This window comes from Argiope bruennichi, chromosome 8, assembly GCF_947563725.1.
Source record: "Argiope bruennichi chromosome 8, qqArgBrue1.1, whole genome shotgun sequence".
Taxonomy (NCBI): Eukaryota; Metazoa; Arthropoda; class Arachnida; order Araneae; family Araneidae; genus Argiope; species Argiope bruennichi.
In genome coordinates this window covers 57,330,279-57,347,256 of record NC_079158.1, presented here as the reverse complement: position 1 = coordinate 57,347,256, position 16,978 = coordinate 57,330,279, and the positions used below count along the sequence as shown (strand labels likewise).

General features: G+C 31.4%; 1 protein-coding gene across 10 annotated transcripts in view; it reads right to left on the bottom strand.

Annotated features, from left to right (window-relative positions):
• The window catches only part of LOC129981785 (ankyrin-1-like), a 187,332-nt gene that overhangs the window by 159,823 nt on the left and 10,531 nt on the right, over positions 1 to 16,978 (bottom strand). For 2 of the 10 annotated variants that reach the window (XM_056092792.1, XM_056092801.1), the window contains exon 1: positions 1,260 to 1,536. The exons of 1 other annotated variant lie outside the window; for it this stretch is intronic. In XM_056092792.1, the coding sequence (XP_055948767.1) occupies positions 1,260 to 1,352 (93 nt within the window). In that variant the 5' untranslated portion in view covers positions 1,353 to 1,536. Of the gene's footprint in view, positions 1 to 1,259; positions 1,538 to 16,978 lie in introns of those variants that run through there. 7 more of the 10 variants (XM_056092793.1, XM_056092802.1, XM_056092791.1 and 4 more) reach the window with 6 other exon arrangements.

The window sequence follows — 16,978 nt, the reverse complement described above, 5'->3', positions numbered from 1 at the left end:
CTCTTATATATTTAATTATATTCATGTCGTTATTACAGCATTTATAAACACCCAGCTTCTGCGTAAATATTATATTGAGCAAACGTAAATGCCGTGCAGACATGGGCCCTAAAAAACAAGTAAATAAAAGCATACACATTTTAGAAAATAAAGTATTAATTTTAAATAACTTGATCGTATTAAAATTGTGTAGAGGGTGCGATACTAATACTAGTTTATTAAAAGCGGGACATTAAAATATGCCACTGATTAGCATTAAGTGATATCCAACAAATATATGTTAATGAGTTAGAAAATATCAACAACAAGTATTTACAGTTATACATATATTCATTTCTCTATGACTTTCTAATTCATCCGTATGAGACTCTAGAGCACTCGCTTTTTCGCATTGCGCGCTCTGTATATAAGTTCGCCACGCCTATTTTATTTTGAAATCCACATTTTTAAAAAAATAAGTCTAAAAATAATTTTAATAAATAGTACTACGAATGCCATGTTCACAAAATAAATTATTGCAAATACAAAAGCGTAGTAACAACAATTGTCATCTAGGGCATCGGTTCTATTTCTCACCTTACCGATTTAAATAGCTTTAAAAAATTAAGTCTTATTATTTTATCACCAAAGCGTCTCTCATACATACTATATTATATTATACTGCCAAAATAATATACAAGTAGTAGAAATTTATTCAGTTTTTTTTTTTTTTTTTTCCCCTGAAAAATTTACTTACCATATATGATCATAGGGTATTATTTGCATAAATAAAAATCAAAAAGCTTTTGGCTTTTTATCGTAAAATAAAAGATATAAAAAAATTTCTATATTTACGCCTAAATAATAATGTATGTTCACACATTTTTTGGACAGGATATTTTGAATATTTCAGATATTTTGAAAATTTGAATTTTTACAGGATATTTTGAAAATTTGAGTTTATAAATATCAACACATGAATATATATGAATCTATATTCAATTTAAAAAATTAGCAGGGCTGAATAAACAATAAAGCGGCGTATTGACTGCAACCCTCTTTTCTACTTCTTTTAAATGAGGCATTCGGCGCATCATGGCTTTAAGCCAACTATTTACCCTAGATAGCTTCCAAATTTAAGAGCAAAAACCTACTATGCATAAAGACTTATTTTCTTCTCAAAACATCTAACGAAACATCGTGCCAGAACATATGCAACAGAGAATAATTAACGTTACTCAGAGGAAACAATCAGCTTAGTTGTTTAAATGGGGGCTTACCTTGTGGTGGTGTTCTTTGATGTCTATGTGGTGCGGCCTAACGGGTCTCGTTACTTGGACATCGACAGGAATGTGACTTACGAACTGGGTCATGCCTACCCCTTCTGGGATAACGAATCGAAACAAAGTTTAGAAGAAGAAACAGAAAGGAAAAACTTTTTTGAAAACGCTGTGGAAGACGACAGGTGACAGCTAAGGGTGGGATACGCTGGGGGGCAGAAAATCCTGCTCTTCACTATAGCGTCCACCACAGTCCACACCAGAGAAGATTCTGGGGAAGGATGTGTTCCTCCAAGAACGCTGCCCGAAAAAGGGGGTCGAGGCGCGTGCTTCGTACGAATCAATGCGCAAGAGCAGATGAGGGGACCAATATGCGACGACCACCCCCACCTCCCTGGCGGATTATGGGAGGGGGCACCCCTCGTTGCCATGGAAACAGTTCGCCGTCCCTCATTTCGGCACGCGGGATGATGCTCTTTTTGATCCTCTCGCATAAAGGGACCGATTAAGGCCAAAACAAAGTAGAGGGCCAAGCGCCCCAAGGATCGATGCCAAAAGAACATGGGGCACAGCCGCCGCGCTCCGACACTTTTTTTTCGCGGAACGCCCCATCTTCGGAGGAACTACTGCGGAGACAAACTGATTGCCAAGTAATAAGCGGAAACGGTAGGAGGAAGATAGCACTTAAAACGTACGGAGGCCGAGAGGAACTTTTTATAATGCCAGCGGAAAATTATAAGTTCTGCGCTTCCGTCTTTGTCCGGACCACTAGGCATCTCAAGAAGGATGGCAGTAATAAAGTTCTTGAAAGCTATTTAGTGCAACGTTACGTTACCAACTCATTTTCCTGGCCATTCTGTTCTAAAATACGAGTTCTCGGCTTAGTGATGAAAGTGGTATTAGGGAGGAAACCAAAGATTTTATTCATCACATATTTCGCTGCGCATCGCAGTAATCAAAATCATTCAAATCTCATTCCCATAAGTAGTAGTTGTAGAAATCAAACTTTTAAATTTAAGTTAATTAGGCTGTTAGTCGAAATGACTTACATCCAAATTTTTCATTGTTTCGGAACGAAAAGTATAGCTTATTTCAATTTCTAAATTATCAACTTATATATGTGAACACTTTGATATCAGAAATCAGATTGTGAACGATATCTCTTTCCTGTTACGAAAGAGCTGTGATGATATTTATGATGTGCTATTCCAGTTTTTAAGAAATTTCTCAAATTACTTTTTTCTACAGAAAAAAAAGGGGGGGGGGAACTAATGCCTTTTTCTTTAAGATAAAAAAAGAACAGTAGATTCTACTATAAAGAACTCAAAACACTGCATTTCTATTTTTTTTTATTTTTTTTTTTTTTCCCCTTCCGCTTTATAACTGAGTGGCTCAAATAATCGATATTGTATCTTGCATCACCTAAAAACTTCTATTCTTTTTCTTGATTCTAAAAACCGCTCTTGCATTGAAACCGGATCAAATCTACAATTCATCTGTTCTCTCCTGCTGCTTAAACTTAATGTAGCAGTCTAGTGATAAGATCTCGACTTTAGTTTTAAGACCCGATTCAGGTGAAAATCCAGCATTGTACGAGTTGCATCTACCATTATACGTCAAATATTTGTGCACTATGTTCTATAGGAAAGCTAAGTGCCAGCATAGGTATCAACCTCATCATTTAGAAAAGTTTCAGAATAACAAAGTCCATCCTAGAATAGATCTCGTGGAGCTAAGCTAACAATATAAAACCAAGTCCACCTAAATTGAGTTTTATTAAACCTGAAATATTTATATAATGATTCCGCTTTCTTTTCTTATACTTCTTATTTCTTTTGCGAAAACAATAAAACCAAGTAGTGTATTAAGATAGTCAACATTTCTAATCTTTGAAGAAAAGCTAAAAAATAACAATAAAAAAACATTTTTTGTAATGTTTATGCTTTACTTAGAACCACAACTATATGCTAGTAACTATTTAAATGGAAGAATATGTTTTCTATAATGAAATACAAGCTTTAATTCTCTAAGAAATAATTTGTGAAGGCTAAAAGTAGTTTGGAAAAATTATAAAGCTGGCCAAACATCTTACTTTTTTTTTATATACTATATTATTTTAAAATAATGGCCTAGTATCTATAAGCTGCGTAATGCTACATGAAAGAAGGGGAACAAAAGATAGTTCAAAATTTACTACAAGGCAGACCGTTGGAACTAGAACTATCGAATTTGACATCTAATCTCTTATTATACAGTGGGTGCTCACTAAAGAAGAGCGTTTCAAAAAATTTTAATTAAAAATAAAATCGAATATTAATGCTTAACCTTAGTAACTTTGGAGAAAGGTGAGGTAAATAAGCAATGTGCAATGGTATGCTCGAAATGATGATATCAAAAAAGATCTCCAATTCTCCACTATCAATGAATTCCATTAAGAGCTGTCCATCAAATTTTTTGATAAATAAAATAAAAGCGATGAAGTCAGAATTAAAGAAATCGATGACTACGATCCCAAGCAACCCAAGAACATCAATAGACTCTTGCAGATTCATCTACAAATAGACCTCCAAACAACTTGCAGTTTTATCACACCAACATGCCTCCGGTTCGATCTTTGCATTTTCTTTCATCATGTAAAATTCGACCTTCCTTTATTTATTTATTTTAATTATGTTTTAAGACTTATTAAACATTTTTAAATTTTACAAATCACAATTATCTTGCTCAATAATGTTATTACTAAGCCATTTTTCCCCATACGTCAAGTTAGAAGTTGAGTTCAAATATTCTGGCCACACTCAAATGGGCTATGGTGAATATTATGGAACAAAATTTACTTTAACACCACTTCAAAAATACAAAAGATAGCTTTTCAATGATATCAATACTATTTTCGTGCAATATTTTATCTTAATTTTGAAAAAAATAATATAATATTATACTGTACAGCAATATATAAACTCTGTTACTGCAAGTATTAAATATCTTATAAAGACATTGCTTCTATGTTATCATGTGAGAACATGATTTTGTTTTGGTTTGAGTTTTTCGAAGCCTCAAAATGCGTAGGCAACAAATTGGCGATTTATCGATTTTGAGGCACCAATTTTTCGCTTTTAGGATTATTAGAAAATAATGCAGAAGGTTGTCACATTTGGCGATTTATCGTCAACTAAAGTTATAATTTGATTTCCAAATTATTCATTCTCTGAATTCTTACAAATTGCCTTAATTAATTTAAGTCATTAACCAGTTTAAACCGGTTTGAAACAATGGGAAGGAAAGAACTGTGCACCTCGGAATGAAATAAGAAATTTAATTAAAAAGTTCAACATAAATTGACGTTTTTCCTATATAAACGGCGAAAATATTATAGAATCAAAAAGAATTTCACACCATATTCAAATCCAAAAAAATCTTTTCAATTATATCAATTTAGTTGCCATACAATTGCTTTTTTTTATTTTGATTTAATTTTTAAACTTATTTTTAAGTTTATCAAGCAACAATATATGCAATTGTTACTATGAAACAAATCATTTGCTTTATTGCTACAAATATTTTATACCTGATTTTTTTTCTATCGTTCCCTGACTATCTTTCATCCTGATTTTTCTACCATTGTTCATGGTGAAGCTATTGAACATTTGAAATTTTGTTCAGTTTTTCTGAAGGTAAATAACAGTACAGTGTAAAGAAACGTTAACGATACCATCACCAGATAGTGGTCTGAAACTCAGCTACAGTATAAAATTAATTCAACAAAACCGTAATAAATTAATTGTTGAACAACCCCCATAAACTTAATTAATGGCGCTGCTGCAATAAGTTAGCTTTTATCGGTACGTTCCGTTTTGCTAGAATTAACGTCAAGTAAATGGCACTTAAATGGATGGATACACTGGTGGATCCATTAAGCCGGAATACTCCTCTGGCATATCTCTCTCCTAACCATTACTTTTCCGATCGAAATATTAAATTTCAGATTCCTGAAAGATTAAACGAACCATTAAAAGATTAGACTACGACAGAATTAACTGTTTGAATCATTAAATATTTAATTAAGCAATTTTCACCGTAGCTGGGTACAAATGTGTTTTCACAGAAAATGTCCCCACGATAAAATTCTTGCAAAAGAAAAAGAAAAAGATCAAACAAAAAAGAATGGAAAGCCGTAAACTTACCGTAAAGGTAATGGTGAAAGGACTGAAAAGAGAGAGAGAACGGGGAAGAATTAACGCCACTTTGCAAGAAAGAGAGAAATCATCACTTAGTAAGTGATCTAATCTTTTTTCCAGATTGGAATTTGGAAATTATTTACAAAAACTGTAGAACTTAGAAAATAATAATAAAAATTTGGGTAAAAATAGTTCATAAAAATATCATTAAAACATAAAATATTTTTGAATTTATCAACAATTTGACAAAAACAAATCATTGTTCGCAAGTAGTAGCCATCTAACTTCAAAACTCCTTATGTTGTTGTTTTGTTTAATATACAGTTCCTTAAACTAGAGGTTTTGGTTAGGAACAATTCATAGACTATACTGCGAAAAACGAATTTCTTCTCTTATCTAAAGTTTAAAAGAAAACAGTTTCAAATAAAGTGATTTAAAGTAATTACTGGTAAATTGATAATAAAATATAAAAGCGCGAAATAAAACAGTTAAGTTAGTTTGAATTAAAATATAAAATCCCATAGATTCTAATTCTTAAACTGGGATTTTTATTATTACTATTATTGAAGTCTTCTTAAATTTAAGTCTTTTTCAACTAAAATGTGTTAGATTGGTAAATCGAAATTAGACACACTTGATCATAATCATATTGTGAAAGGGGCGAAATTTAGAAGGGTGCGACGTATGTGTAACTCAGATCTGGGATCATTAGTTCTCACTGGTATTCCAGATAAAAGAGAAAATGACATTTTCATAATTCATTATAAATATTATGTAATTCTCTTAATTTTTTCAAGCTCTCTACATAGGTTCTAGAAATATCTACACACTATAGTGTCTTCGGCAAAACACAACTGTGCAAAATTTAACAAGGTTTAATACATCAGGAAAAGTACAAAATTGCTTACAGATTTTCATCTTAATAAGGAAGAAATGGGAAAAAAAAAGTGTGTAAAAAATTTCATTCGTGTAAAGCACATTTCCCTCCCCTCTTTGGCAATGAAATCAAGCAAAAATAAATGCTTGTAGCCCACAAAAAAGAAAAAAAAAATCGCCGCGTTTGAGATTAAACATCGCGTTTGTGATCAGCAAACACCTGGTAAATGGCTGTCAATGTTCTTCTGAAAAGTTCCTTAATAAAATCAAGATACGATCTTTTTGATCAGAAGATGAATACAATTTCAATGAACAATCATAATTAAATTGAGATACTTGTGCCAGTCAGAAGCATACAATGTCAAATCAATACAAATAAATGCTAATTTTAGATCTGAATTAAATGTAATCACCGATAAGAATGCAATCAGTCTACCATCAACGGCATTTATTGTCACAGCTTAAACAAATGCTACATTTCAAATGGCCTTGGGAACAAGTTCAAAGCCACGAGACAGTTGACAAAGATGCGGTCTGCTTCAGGAAACGATTGCAAGTTTAGTTATGTTTGCACAGTTTGTGTTTATGCAGACGACTCGGTTTTATACTGGGACGAAATTGCTGAACTAGCAGAAGCAGGGAAAACTATTAACATATTTTTTTAATCATTCAGTATGGTCTCAACCAGATTTGATTTCCGCCCCAACCCGACTAACATCCGCGATTTCATTAGAAATCTTATTGATGTTATATTCACGTGATTGTGACAGCATGATTCCTGGCATGAAAACTGATAAAATGTAATGGAAAAAATTGTCTATTTAATGCTTACACATATACGAAGCAACACAATAAAAAATATTATTTTATGCTAACTTACCGCAATTTATGTTGCATATTTAATTTATAAGTATGGAAGTGTATTGAGCATATTTCTAAGCTTTTATAGAATTCAATATAACTATTCCAAGATTCAAATTTACAGATTACCAATTTGTAAAAAATCTCTCGTCTTTTAGCTTCTCTTGGACAGCAACTGAAATTTAACCTATTACATCTTTCTGGTTCTTAATGGTATTTAACTGTAATTTTCACATAATCTGCCCTTTATTGGAATAAAGGAAAGAAATGTTATAATTCGCACCGGTGTAGTTAAATTTGATTTAGTAAAGATGCTCTATTTCTTCTAATACTTATAGAATTCACTCTCAATTTGAATACAGTACAATATGTTGTTACAAATTCTAAAAGTTAAATATAATTTGGTTGAAATTTTTTCATTTTATAAGTAAAAAACTTACGGGAAAATTTGGGATTAAAATAAAACTTATATCTTTCCAAGTATGCACGCGATTTTTATGAAAATGCAAATTAGTATTTCAAAAAAATAATTTCATTGAGTATGATTTTGTACCAATTTATTATGTCAATTTGTGAAACGTAATAAGCAGTAAACTACAATAAACTATTATTTTGTTGTGCAAAATTTAATTCAAAACCTAGCAAATCAACTTTGCGCCATTCCTGCTCTTTTTATTTATTTTTAAATAAGCCCATGTTGTTTAACCAAGCAAATTATTTTCCGTTACATCTACAAGTTGATTATATATTACATTTTTGTGTATGAAATACACAATTTATTGAAATCATCATAAAATTTGACTTCGAGTTATTATCGAATCTAACGTTTGAGACTCCTACAAAAAAGAAAAAGCATTTTCGGATTTTTGTGAACTCGATATAAATGCTTTGGGTTACATGAATGAAATTTGGTAAGAGGCCATAACACCAAATTTGTATATTTCTATTAAATTTTGATTGCAATAAATTCGGATGAAGTCTGTCTAACTGCCCAAAGTAAGTGCACGGTAAAGTACAAGTAAGTGCACGGCAAAAACCACAAAATGTAAAGAGCTGAATAGATAAGACACACAGGTTCAACGCCCAAAATGTACATTCTTCTGAGTCTGTACTTTCACAATAAATAAACAATAAATGCAATAACTTAAAAACACAATGACTTCGGTAAATGAAAGTTGGTATACATTTTTATCATCAAAAGTGTAAATCCTTATCAAATTTTGAAACAAACCCGTCAAAAGCTTGTCCATCTATCCGACTGTCTGTAAATGTGATAACTCAAATACGTAATGATATAAACAAATGTAATTTAATATGTGATCTTGTTGCTAAACTGTAATTCTGTGTCAAAATTTGTTTTTATCGGTCGAAAAATAAGAGTTCAAAATGAATATTCAGTTTTCTTCATTCTATATTAAGCAGCATAAAACTCAAGTCAGGTCTCTGAAAAAGAAAATAAATCTGAGCACTCTTTGCACTCTTCTCTTGATGGCCTTACCCAAGGTCCACAATTTTATACCGGTGGAGGACGGATAACAACTTTATTAAAAAATAAGAAAGTTTCAGGCAGACCAATCTCACTGGTTACATAATTCTTTAACAAAAGACAATATTTGTCAAAACGGTACAAAAAAAAAAACTCATTTGTCGGAACCTGCGTTCACATTTCATTTTTGTAACTGATTTAACTTCATGCCTCAAGAAATAAAAGCAGAATTTCATATAGATATCATTGGTGAAACTATGCGAGAATTATCATGCATCCATTTATGTTCAGTTCAATCTTTTAACCCTTTGCAGTCGGAAAGAATACGATGCATAATTATTTACTTAATGCATGGATCGGTTTATTACACCAAAAAGTAAATACATGCAACTGCTTTGTCTTGAATGGTGGCTGAGAGAAGACATTCGACTGCCAAGGGTTAACATATCTAAGAATATTTTTATAAATATAACATCAAATCTTCTAGTACCAACTTCATATCAAAGAAAGGAAGATAAAAAAAAAAAAAAAAAAAAAAAAAAAAAAAAAAAACTGTACAATAATCCGAAAATAACTTGACCCAACCAAAAAGTCAAACTTCCCGCAATGATAACGCTGTCACTCCAGACGAACACTATCATGATTTCTTAAAAAGCAAACCTGGAGAAGATATTATGAAGTATAAAGCAAATAAACCGGTGAATATTAAACAAGAAAAAAAAGGAAGCGGTGGGAGTCCGAAATCGATAAATATAGCTTCCGGCGAAGAAAGAGGGAACGGCAGTTATTTCCAATACTCGAGCAACATGAAAACTCAATTGATGCGAAAGCGCCATCAGCAGGCACAGGAATGGAAAAAGAAAATTCCAGGCGAGCATTTTTCTTCCATAAAACGAAGCGTCGTCGTCATTTGTCAAATGCTTTTGGCACGAAGTTTTATCGTCGTGTTCGCGTGTCAGGAACAGTTACTCACCTAGCAAACGATGCAACCGTGCTCTTAAAAAGAAAAGAAGAAATGTTATGCATGTGGCCATCAACATCAAATGGAATTCCATGCATACATTGGATGAAACTAAAATGACGGTAATATCACATACTTCCTGCATTAGTATTCAAAATCAGCGTGGGAGGTATCTCCGTAATTTTCTTACATACTCCCAAATATTATTTCCCCACTTATCTAGGTCAATATATAACAGCACATGAATGTTTGGAGCCGTCAATGAGAGTTTAGTGCTTAGTAGGAAATCCATCAAGATCTCATTATACATTTTAGAAAAATTTTTTTCCCAAACTATTGAAACCCAAATTCGATACGAACTACAATTATTAGTAACAAGATGAAATACCAAATTCCATACACTTAGTTCGTAGCGTTTTTGAGTCATCGGATTTACGTGAATGCGAAAGTACAGACTGACAGACAGTCAACTTATTGAGGGATTTAGTTCAAAATTCGATAAGGATTTACATTTTAGATTTTATCTATCTTATTAAAATTTATAGTTACCATATTCAGCTGTACTAGTAAAGCTAGATGGACTTCTTGTCAATGGATTTCTCTTAAAATTTGAAAGAAATTTACAAATTTGATCCAATGTCCACATACCAAATTTCATCTGCCTAGTTCAAAGAGCTTTTGAGTTATGTTCGCAGACAGAAATAATTCCAAAACTGTGTTTTTCGGACCCAGAGAGGTCTGAAACATCGAAATTCGTGAAAATCTCGAGTTCGAATTTTTTGGCGATTATAATAATTTACCTTTGTGTATTTCGTATACAAAAGAATAAAAATAATCATTACGTAATTTAAAAATTAACAAACAATGATTCCAGTTTTGAAGCTACGAGATGACTATCTTCATATGGAACTTAAAATTATCTGATAAAACAGAGACTAAAATCAGTAAGCTTCCGATACCAAAACCGAAACTTCTTTACAAGATAAATGCAATCAGGCAATAAGGGATTCTAATAGTAGAAATTAATAGTTTATATATTAATAATTAATGTAAATAATTTATCCATTAATAATTAATATAAATAATTTATAGTTTAAAAAAATAAAAATTAATATTTTAAAAATAAATAATTTATAGTTCTAAATTAAATTTAAAGACTTCGATACAATTCTCTAATAATATTTCCATTCTTTATTAATTAATAAATTATTGTTAAAATGAGAAATATATTTGAAAAAGACAAAAACAATATGTTGAAAAATTTAAAGTACCTTCGCAAAAAAAAAAAAAAAAAAAAAAAAACATTAAATGTTAGTAGCGAAACTGTACTGAAAGAAAAAAAAGGGATATTTTTGGATGACTCTGATGAGTAGGCGGCTGACATACAATTTATTGAGACCAAAATAATTAATGAAAATTATCTTAATTGTAATTTTGAAAACTACTGACAATTCTGCTTTTTCTTTTCTTTTTTTTATTTTGTTGAATGAACTTGAACAAAATACAGAAAGTTACAGTTTGTGAAAGCGGATGAGTTTCTGCGTGGCAACATGAAAGTGAAATCAGAAACAAATAATAAAAAGAAAAGGTGACGGGAAATCAATTAAGAGAGCAAAACTGAGCCTTGCGTTAAAGATAACATAAAAGAGGAGCATCTCACAGTTGGCCGTATGCCAAATCTGAACTGCGACCAGAGCAGCCGAACCATCATTACATTCAACAAATGAATCGTTGATTTTCGTCTTCCGCCACTTCGCAACTGTTGCATAATGAGTGAATTTTATTATTTTCCTTAATTATTGCGTAGTAAGAGAATTTCGATATTTTTTGTGAATGGCCTAAAAGTCATCCCAACTTGTTTAACTCCTACTCACTGATTAATTTTCCGTACTCTTTGTATATATTTTTTGATTAATTTTTTTTTTTTTTGCATCTTCATTATTTATCAAATTTTTAATGCGGAGAAAAATTCAAACCCGATTCAAAACGAAAAAGGTTTTTAAATATTAGTTTCAAAGTTTTGCAGTTTTAATGGACGAGTTGCCATTTGATAGAAGCATGTATTTCCTGAAAAGGATAAAAGCCTGAACTGGAGAAAGGGTGGCGGAGAAATAACAGGATTGTAATAAATAGAACCGTTCTCAATTGGGCACATTTCTCCCTTATTCCTCATAAATGATAACACATCGTTAATCAAAGAAATAAAATAATGCCAGATGTGTTAAATCTTAATCTACATCTCCTTACTTATTAATATATACTCGTCTGATATCACACAGTTATAACCTTCAATTTACCAAAGGCTATAACATATTAGTTAGCCAGATTAGTTATTTTTGTAAGATCCAAACTGGATTCTTTTTTAATAAAAATGTATGCAAAAATTTTAGACTCAAGCTTTAAAACAAGCATGAAGACTTCTTTGAGCACATTTAATTTAGCACCCAAAATTATCTCATTACTATGCAAGTAAAGAGACCAGAAAAGTGCATAAAATCGAGGCATCTTTTAAAGGCTTAAGAACGACAGAAGTAGAAAACTGCACAGGCGGGTCCGAGAAATGCCAACCGGCACGAAGCTCAGACCAAATCGGATCTAAATACAGTAAGCGCCGGTTATACATTTTGTGTAACCTACGTGATGATAAAAAGCACTTCGTTTATATGATGCAAAGCTTTTGTTACAGACTGTTTTAGTCGCTGGTTTCGAGTTCACTTTCGAGAAGTATGTGAACTAAGGCACCGTATCAATATCAAAACTACGGAATTATTCATAACGGATGAATTAATTGAAGAGAAACTGTCTCGTCTTACATAAAACGATGATGAAGAAGAATGTGAGGTAGTAATTCCATCTCCCTTTGAAGATAAAATGAATTATTCCATTAAAAAAATGCATCATCATTTTGTCTACCTCTAAAATAACCTTCAAAGAATTTAAATTGAAGCAATATGATGTTGTAAATATTTTCAGGCAATTCGATTTTTTATGATTTTTTTTATTAGACGTCAATCTGCATGCACATAATAATATCAATATATATACATATTAAATATTTACAATTTGCAATAAACGTACGATTTCTCTCACTTTTAAAACAAATTTATTTTAAAAATTAACCAGTGTTTTCAATACAATGCAACAATATATCATATTTAAATATCTTAAAATTATTAATTTTAAATGAATTTACACTAATAGCTTAAAATCTAAAATAATTAAAGTTGTTTATCAAAATTTCGATTTAACATCTTTTCATCTATATGTCGTTTTTTAATCACTCCCTTGAAAGATGTATAAAAAGTGCATTATTATACAAATAAATAAGAATATAATAATATATTAATATACGAATTTAAACAAACTGAATATTTATCTAAAGAAGACGCAATTTGCAAATAAACAGAACATTTTACTGCAATCTTTTTCAGTTATTTTTACTTACTAATATTAAAGAAAAAAAGGAAGAAGCACAAAATATCAGTTTTCAATTTAAATCAAGTTATATTCAAGATTTTTTTCCCCCTTATACTTTCACAAAAAGGAATGCTTTGTGCTTAGTTTTGTAGTTAATGAATGAAATCAAGGATACATTCTGAAATACTAGTTCTTTCCAAATCGGTCCTAAATCTACAATTCTGTCCTACAGAATACTTGTCCATCTCATTCATCTGACTTATTGCATTTTTGAGTGCACAGTGCTCATATGCGTTCAGATGGTCCTTTTGTCGATAATTTTGTGTTAATGTAAATGCCTTTTTTTTTTCCCCTTTTAATTTTCACTTTCCCCCAGTTTTCTTTCCCCCTTCTTATTTTCCCACTATTTAAAACTCACTTCCTTCTTGTTATATAAATATGTAGTTTACTTTCGTTGTAAACTTCAACGTTCAGTTATACAACTGAACTTGTCATATTTATCTTTTAACACAGTTACGCTCAAGTTTACGAATCGTCGAGTTCAGGAATTCCGTCAACTCTATCACATACCAGAACAAGGATTTTATCAAAATATTTGATATAAATCAACAATTTCAGTGCTAAGATCGTGTACCAAACTCCATCTCTCTATCTTGTTGCGTTTTACAAAGAATATAATATATAAAGAATAAACTGACATTCCATCTGATCGCGATCTTGCAAAAAATTTCATATAGATCACAATTTTTCATTACAGACCGCATACAAAAATTTTTCGCCCAACTCGTGGCGACCAAACATAATTTTAACCCGCAGAAACTTTCTCACATATTCTCTAATAAAGATGTTACCCCCCCCCACCACCACCACCACATCTACCTCCCTTCTACCTAAAAATAAGAATTGTAAATACAACGAGATTACTTGCTCTGGTTCTTGTTTATAATATCATGCATACATGAGCGCTTTTTGCTTTGTAGTACAGTGAAGAAAACCAAGTATACATTTTGGAAGCCGTTTTTTTCCCCTCTTTCAGCCGATTGAAACCAAAATTTGAAAAAGAACTACTATTTTAGAAGCAAAACCACGCCGAATTTCCTTTGTCTGAATTCATGCTTTTTTGAGTTATCGCTTTTACATGACGGTCAACTCATTGTTGGATATGGTTCACGGATCTACACTTTAGATGTTAAAACTACGAGTTAAATTTTATCCGTCTAGCTTTTTACTTTTTGCTATCATCGCGTTTACACTTGTCCTCAAACAGACAGCCATTCAGAGACAATGGATTTTGTTCAAAATTTGATAAAAATCTATAAGACTGGCGTTTTCAATTATCGTATTCAGAGACATATAGACACACTATGAAAAAATGTGTTTTTCAGATACAGGGAGATCTGAAACAGGGAGATTCGTCAAAATCCGAAGTCCAATCATTTTAAAGTTTGAAGTCGGCGATATACTTTCTCTTACATTTTCCATACACAAGAAAGTATACTTTAGCGCATTATACGAAGTGAATGAAAGTTTTTGAAAAGCAAAGGACGCACGTGCAAGCGCAAAGCAAAAAGAAATACATTTTTTTGCTTAAAAACAATTGAGACAAATGAAAAGACCGTCTAATTATCCTACGTTTTCCACCATGTCGATGAAGAGAAGACTGCGGAACAGCTGCACTCGAATTTAGCAGGAGGAGGCCTGATTTTTCTCCCAAGATTGATAACACCAGCTGAAGTCAAAACGTGACAGATACTGCGAATTGATGTGGGCGAACAAATTATCATTGATGAGCTTTATTATGTCATCCCATGACTCTCGTCTTACTCAGAGGTATAAAAATCAACGCTTGATGAACGGAACTCGGCGCTCCTAGAGTTGTGTATCTATGGCAGATTGGGGCATTTTGCGGACCCAAGCAGTGTACACAATGGGGTCTCTCTTAATTTAAGGGTCAATTTAATTTTACATTTCAACAAGTTTTTAGTTAAATAACATGTTAATGAATTATTTTATTTTAATAACATTATAAATATATACTTTTATTTATTTGTTTTTTAAAACTGTTTATCAGGAATAAAATAATTAAAGTAAAAAAGAAAAATTCTTGAAAAGTGTATCATTATTATTTAATGATTTCTTTTTACTTACAAATAAAAGCATCTGATTATTATAATAAATTATAGGAAAATAATAAATATGAAAAAAATATAACAGCAAATTATAAAAATATAACAATTTTATAGAACAAGTCAACTTAATTAGTTAAACGTAGAATTAATATTCCAAAATTTAATTAAAAAATAAATTATGCTACTTTAGTTAATAATATTTCACTAATTCGATATAAACATACTTTGTAATCCTACTATTTTACAGAACTTGAATTTTTACAATTTTTTATTTGGCAGGTAGACTAATTTGTTTATTTGATTGGCTAGATTGTTTATTTGACTTGTCTAAAGCTCTTCTCACTCAGCGGCAGTAGGGCGGCTGTCTAATTTAATAGTTGAAAATCCACGTTTGCCTATAACATCTAGTTTCGAATAATTATAGTTTATTTCATTAAATAAATAAAATTAACTCATGCTGACCTAATTACATCTATTTCCAAACTTATTCCTTTCTCATACACGATGTAGAATAATCACCAAAAATTTTGCGCTGGCGATTTTAATGAATTTAAACATTTTGCACCTCCCTAAGACTGAGAAAACAAACATTTCGTCGATTTTTAAATCAGAATTTTTTATAAAAGTGCGATTTACTCAGAGAGTACTCATCAAGAAATACTATTTTACAAATGCCATAAATCATTTCATCGAATGAGCACTTCTAGTGGACATTTTAAAAACCTTAATTATTGCTCCAAATGGGCATTTTAGACAGTTATTAATACCTGTTTTTTCTACTTTCATCGTTCAGGGGTGTTTGTGGGACCCCAAAAAATCCCCTGAAACTTTTACGGACTTACTACCGGCATTTTGGAGTTTCGAGAAGGGGGGGGGAATGAAAAATTACAACTATGAAGTATTGAATGACCTAATTATAAAAGTTCAATGAATTACTTTTTTTGCAAAATTAATAACCATAAATTTTCAAACATATAAACTACTACATTTTATGCAAATATTTTAAATTACCTGAATTAATTCTTAAAAAAAAAAATTATCTAATTTCTGCTGCTTTTTTTTTATTTTCTGATGTTTGTGGGCTTGTCTTTCTTTTGTGGTGAACTTCATAATTGCAGGAAGGTTGACTTTTATTTTCCTCATTTACAGTTGAAGAAATTTCCTCGAGAACTGCACATGCAGAGGTAGAAGCAGTTTGCTTTTCTGCTAATGTAGAAGGTTTTTCAGAGACTTTTATAGGTGACTCATCTGAAATACATGTTTTTAAGTCCTCTTGATATGTTTTCCAACTTCTGTTCATATTCAGTAAGAGATCTTTGTGAATTGGATCAGTCATTGGATTTTTTGAGCCATATTTTTCACATGAGGTTTCTTTAGAAGCCATTAAATCATATTTAATAGTCTGCACTGCATCTAGGGAATCAATCTTAAGAGAGGTTCTATAGTCAGTGACAAGTGTATCCATTAAGTTGAATGCACTTTCCACTAATGGGCCATGGAAGCAGCTAAGGCAGGCTTTGACCAATTTAGCCAATGTAGGATACTTATAATCATTTGTGAAATCATCTTTTAAATTAAAAACTTTAGACCAATATTTATCAATTGTACACTTGACTTGATTTCCACTTTCATCAGATGTGTAGAGCATTTCTTTGGTGATATCAATATCACTCTGGTATAATAACCTTATTTCTGGTATTATAACCTTATTTCAGCTTCTACTTTTGACTTTTCATTATCACTAAAAATATGGGACATAAAAGATGATAATTTTTCAAAAGCTAATATTGTACTGGTTTTACCTCTTAGCT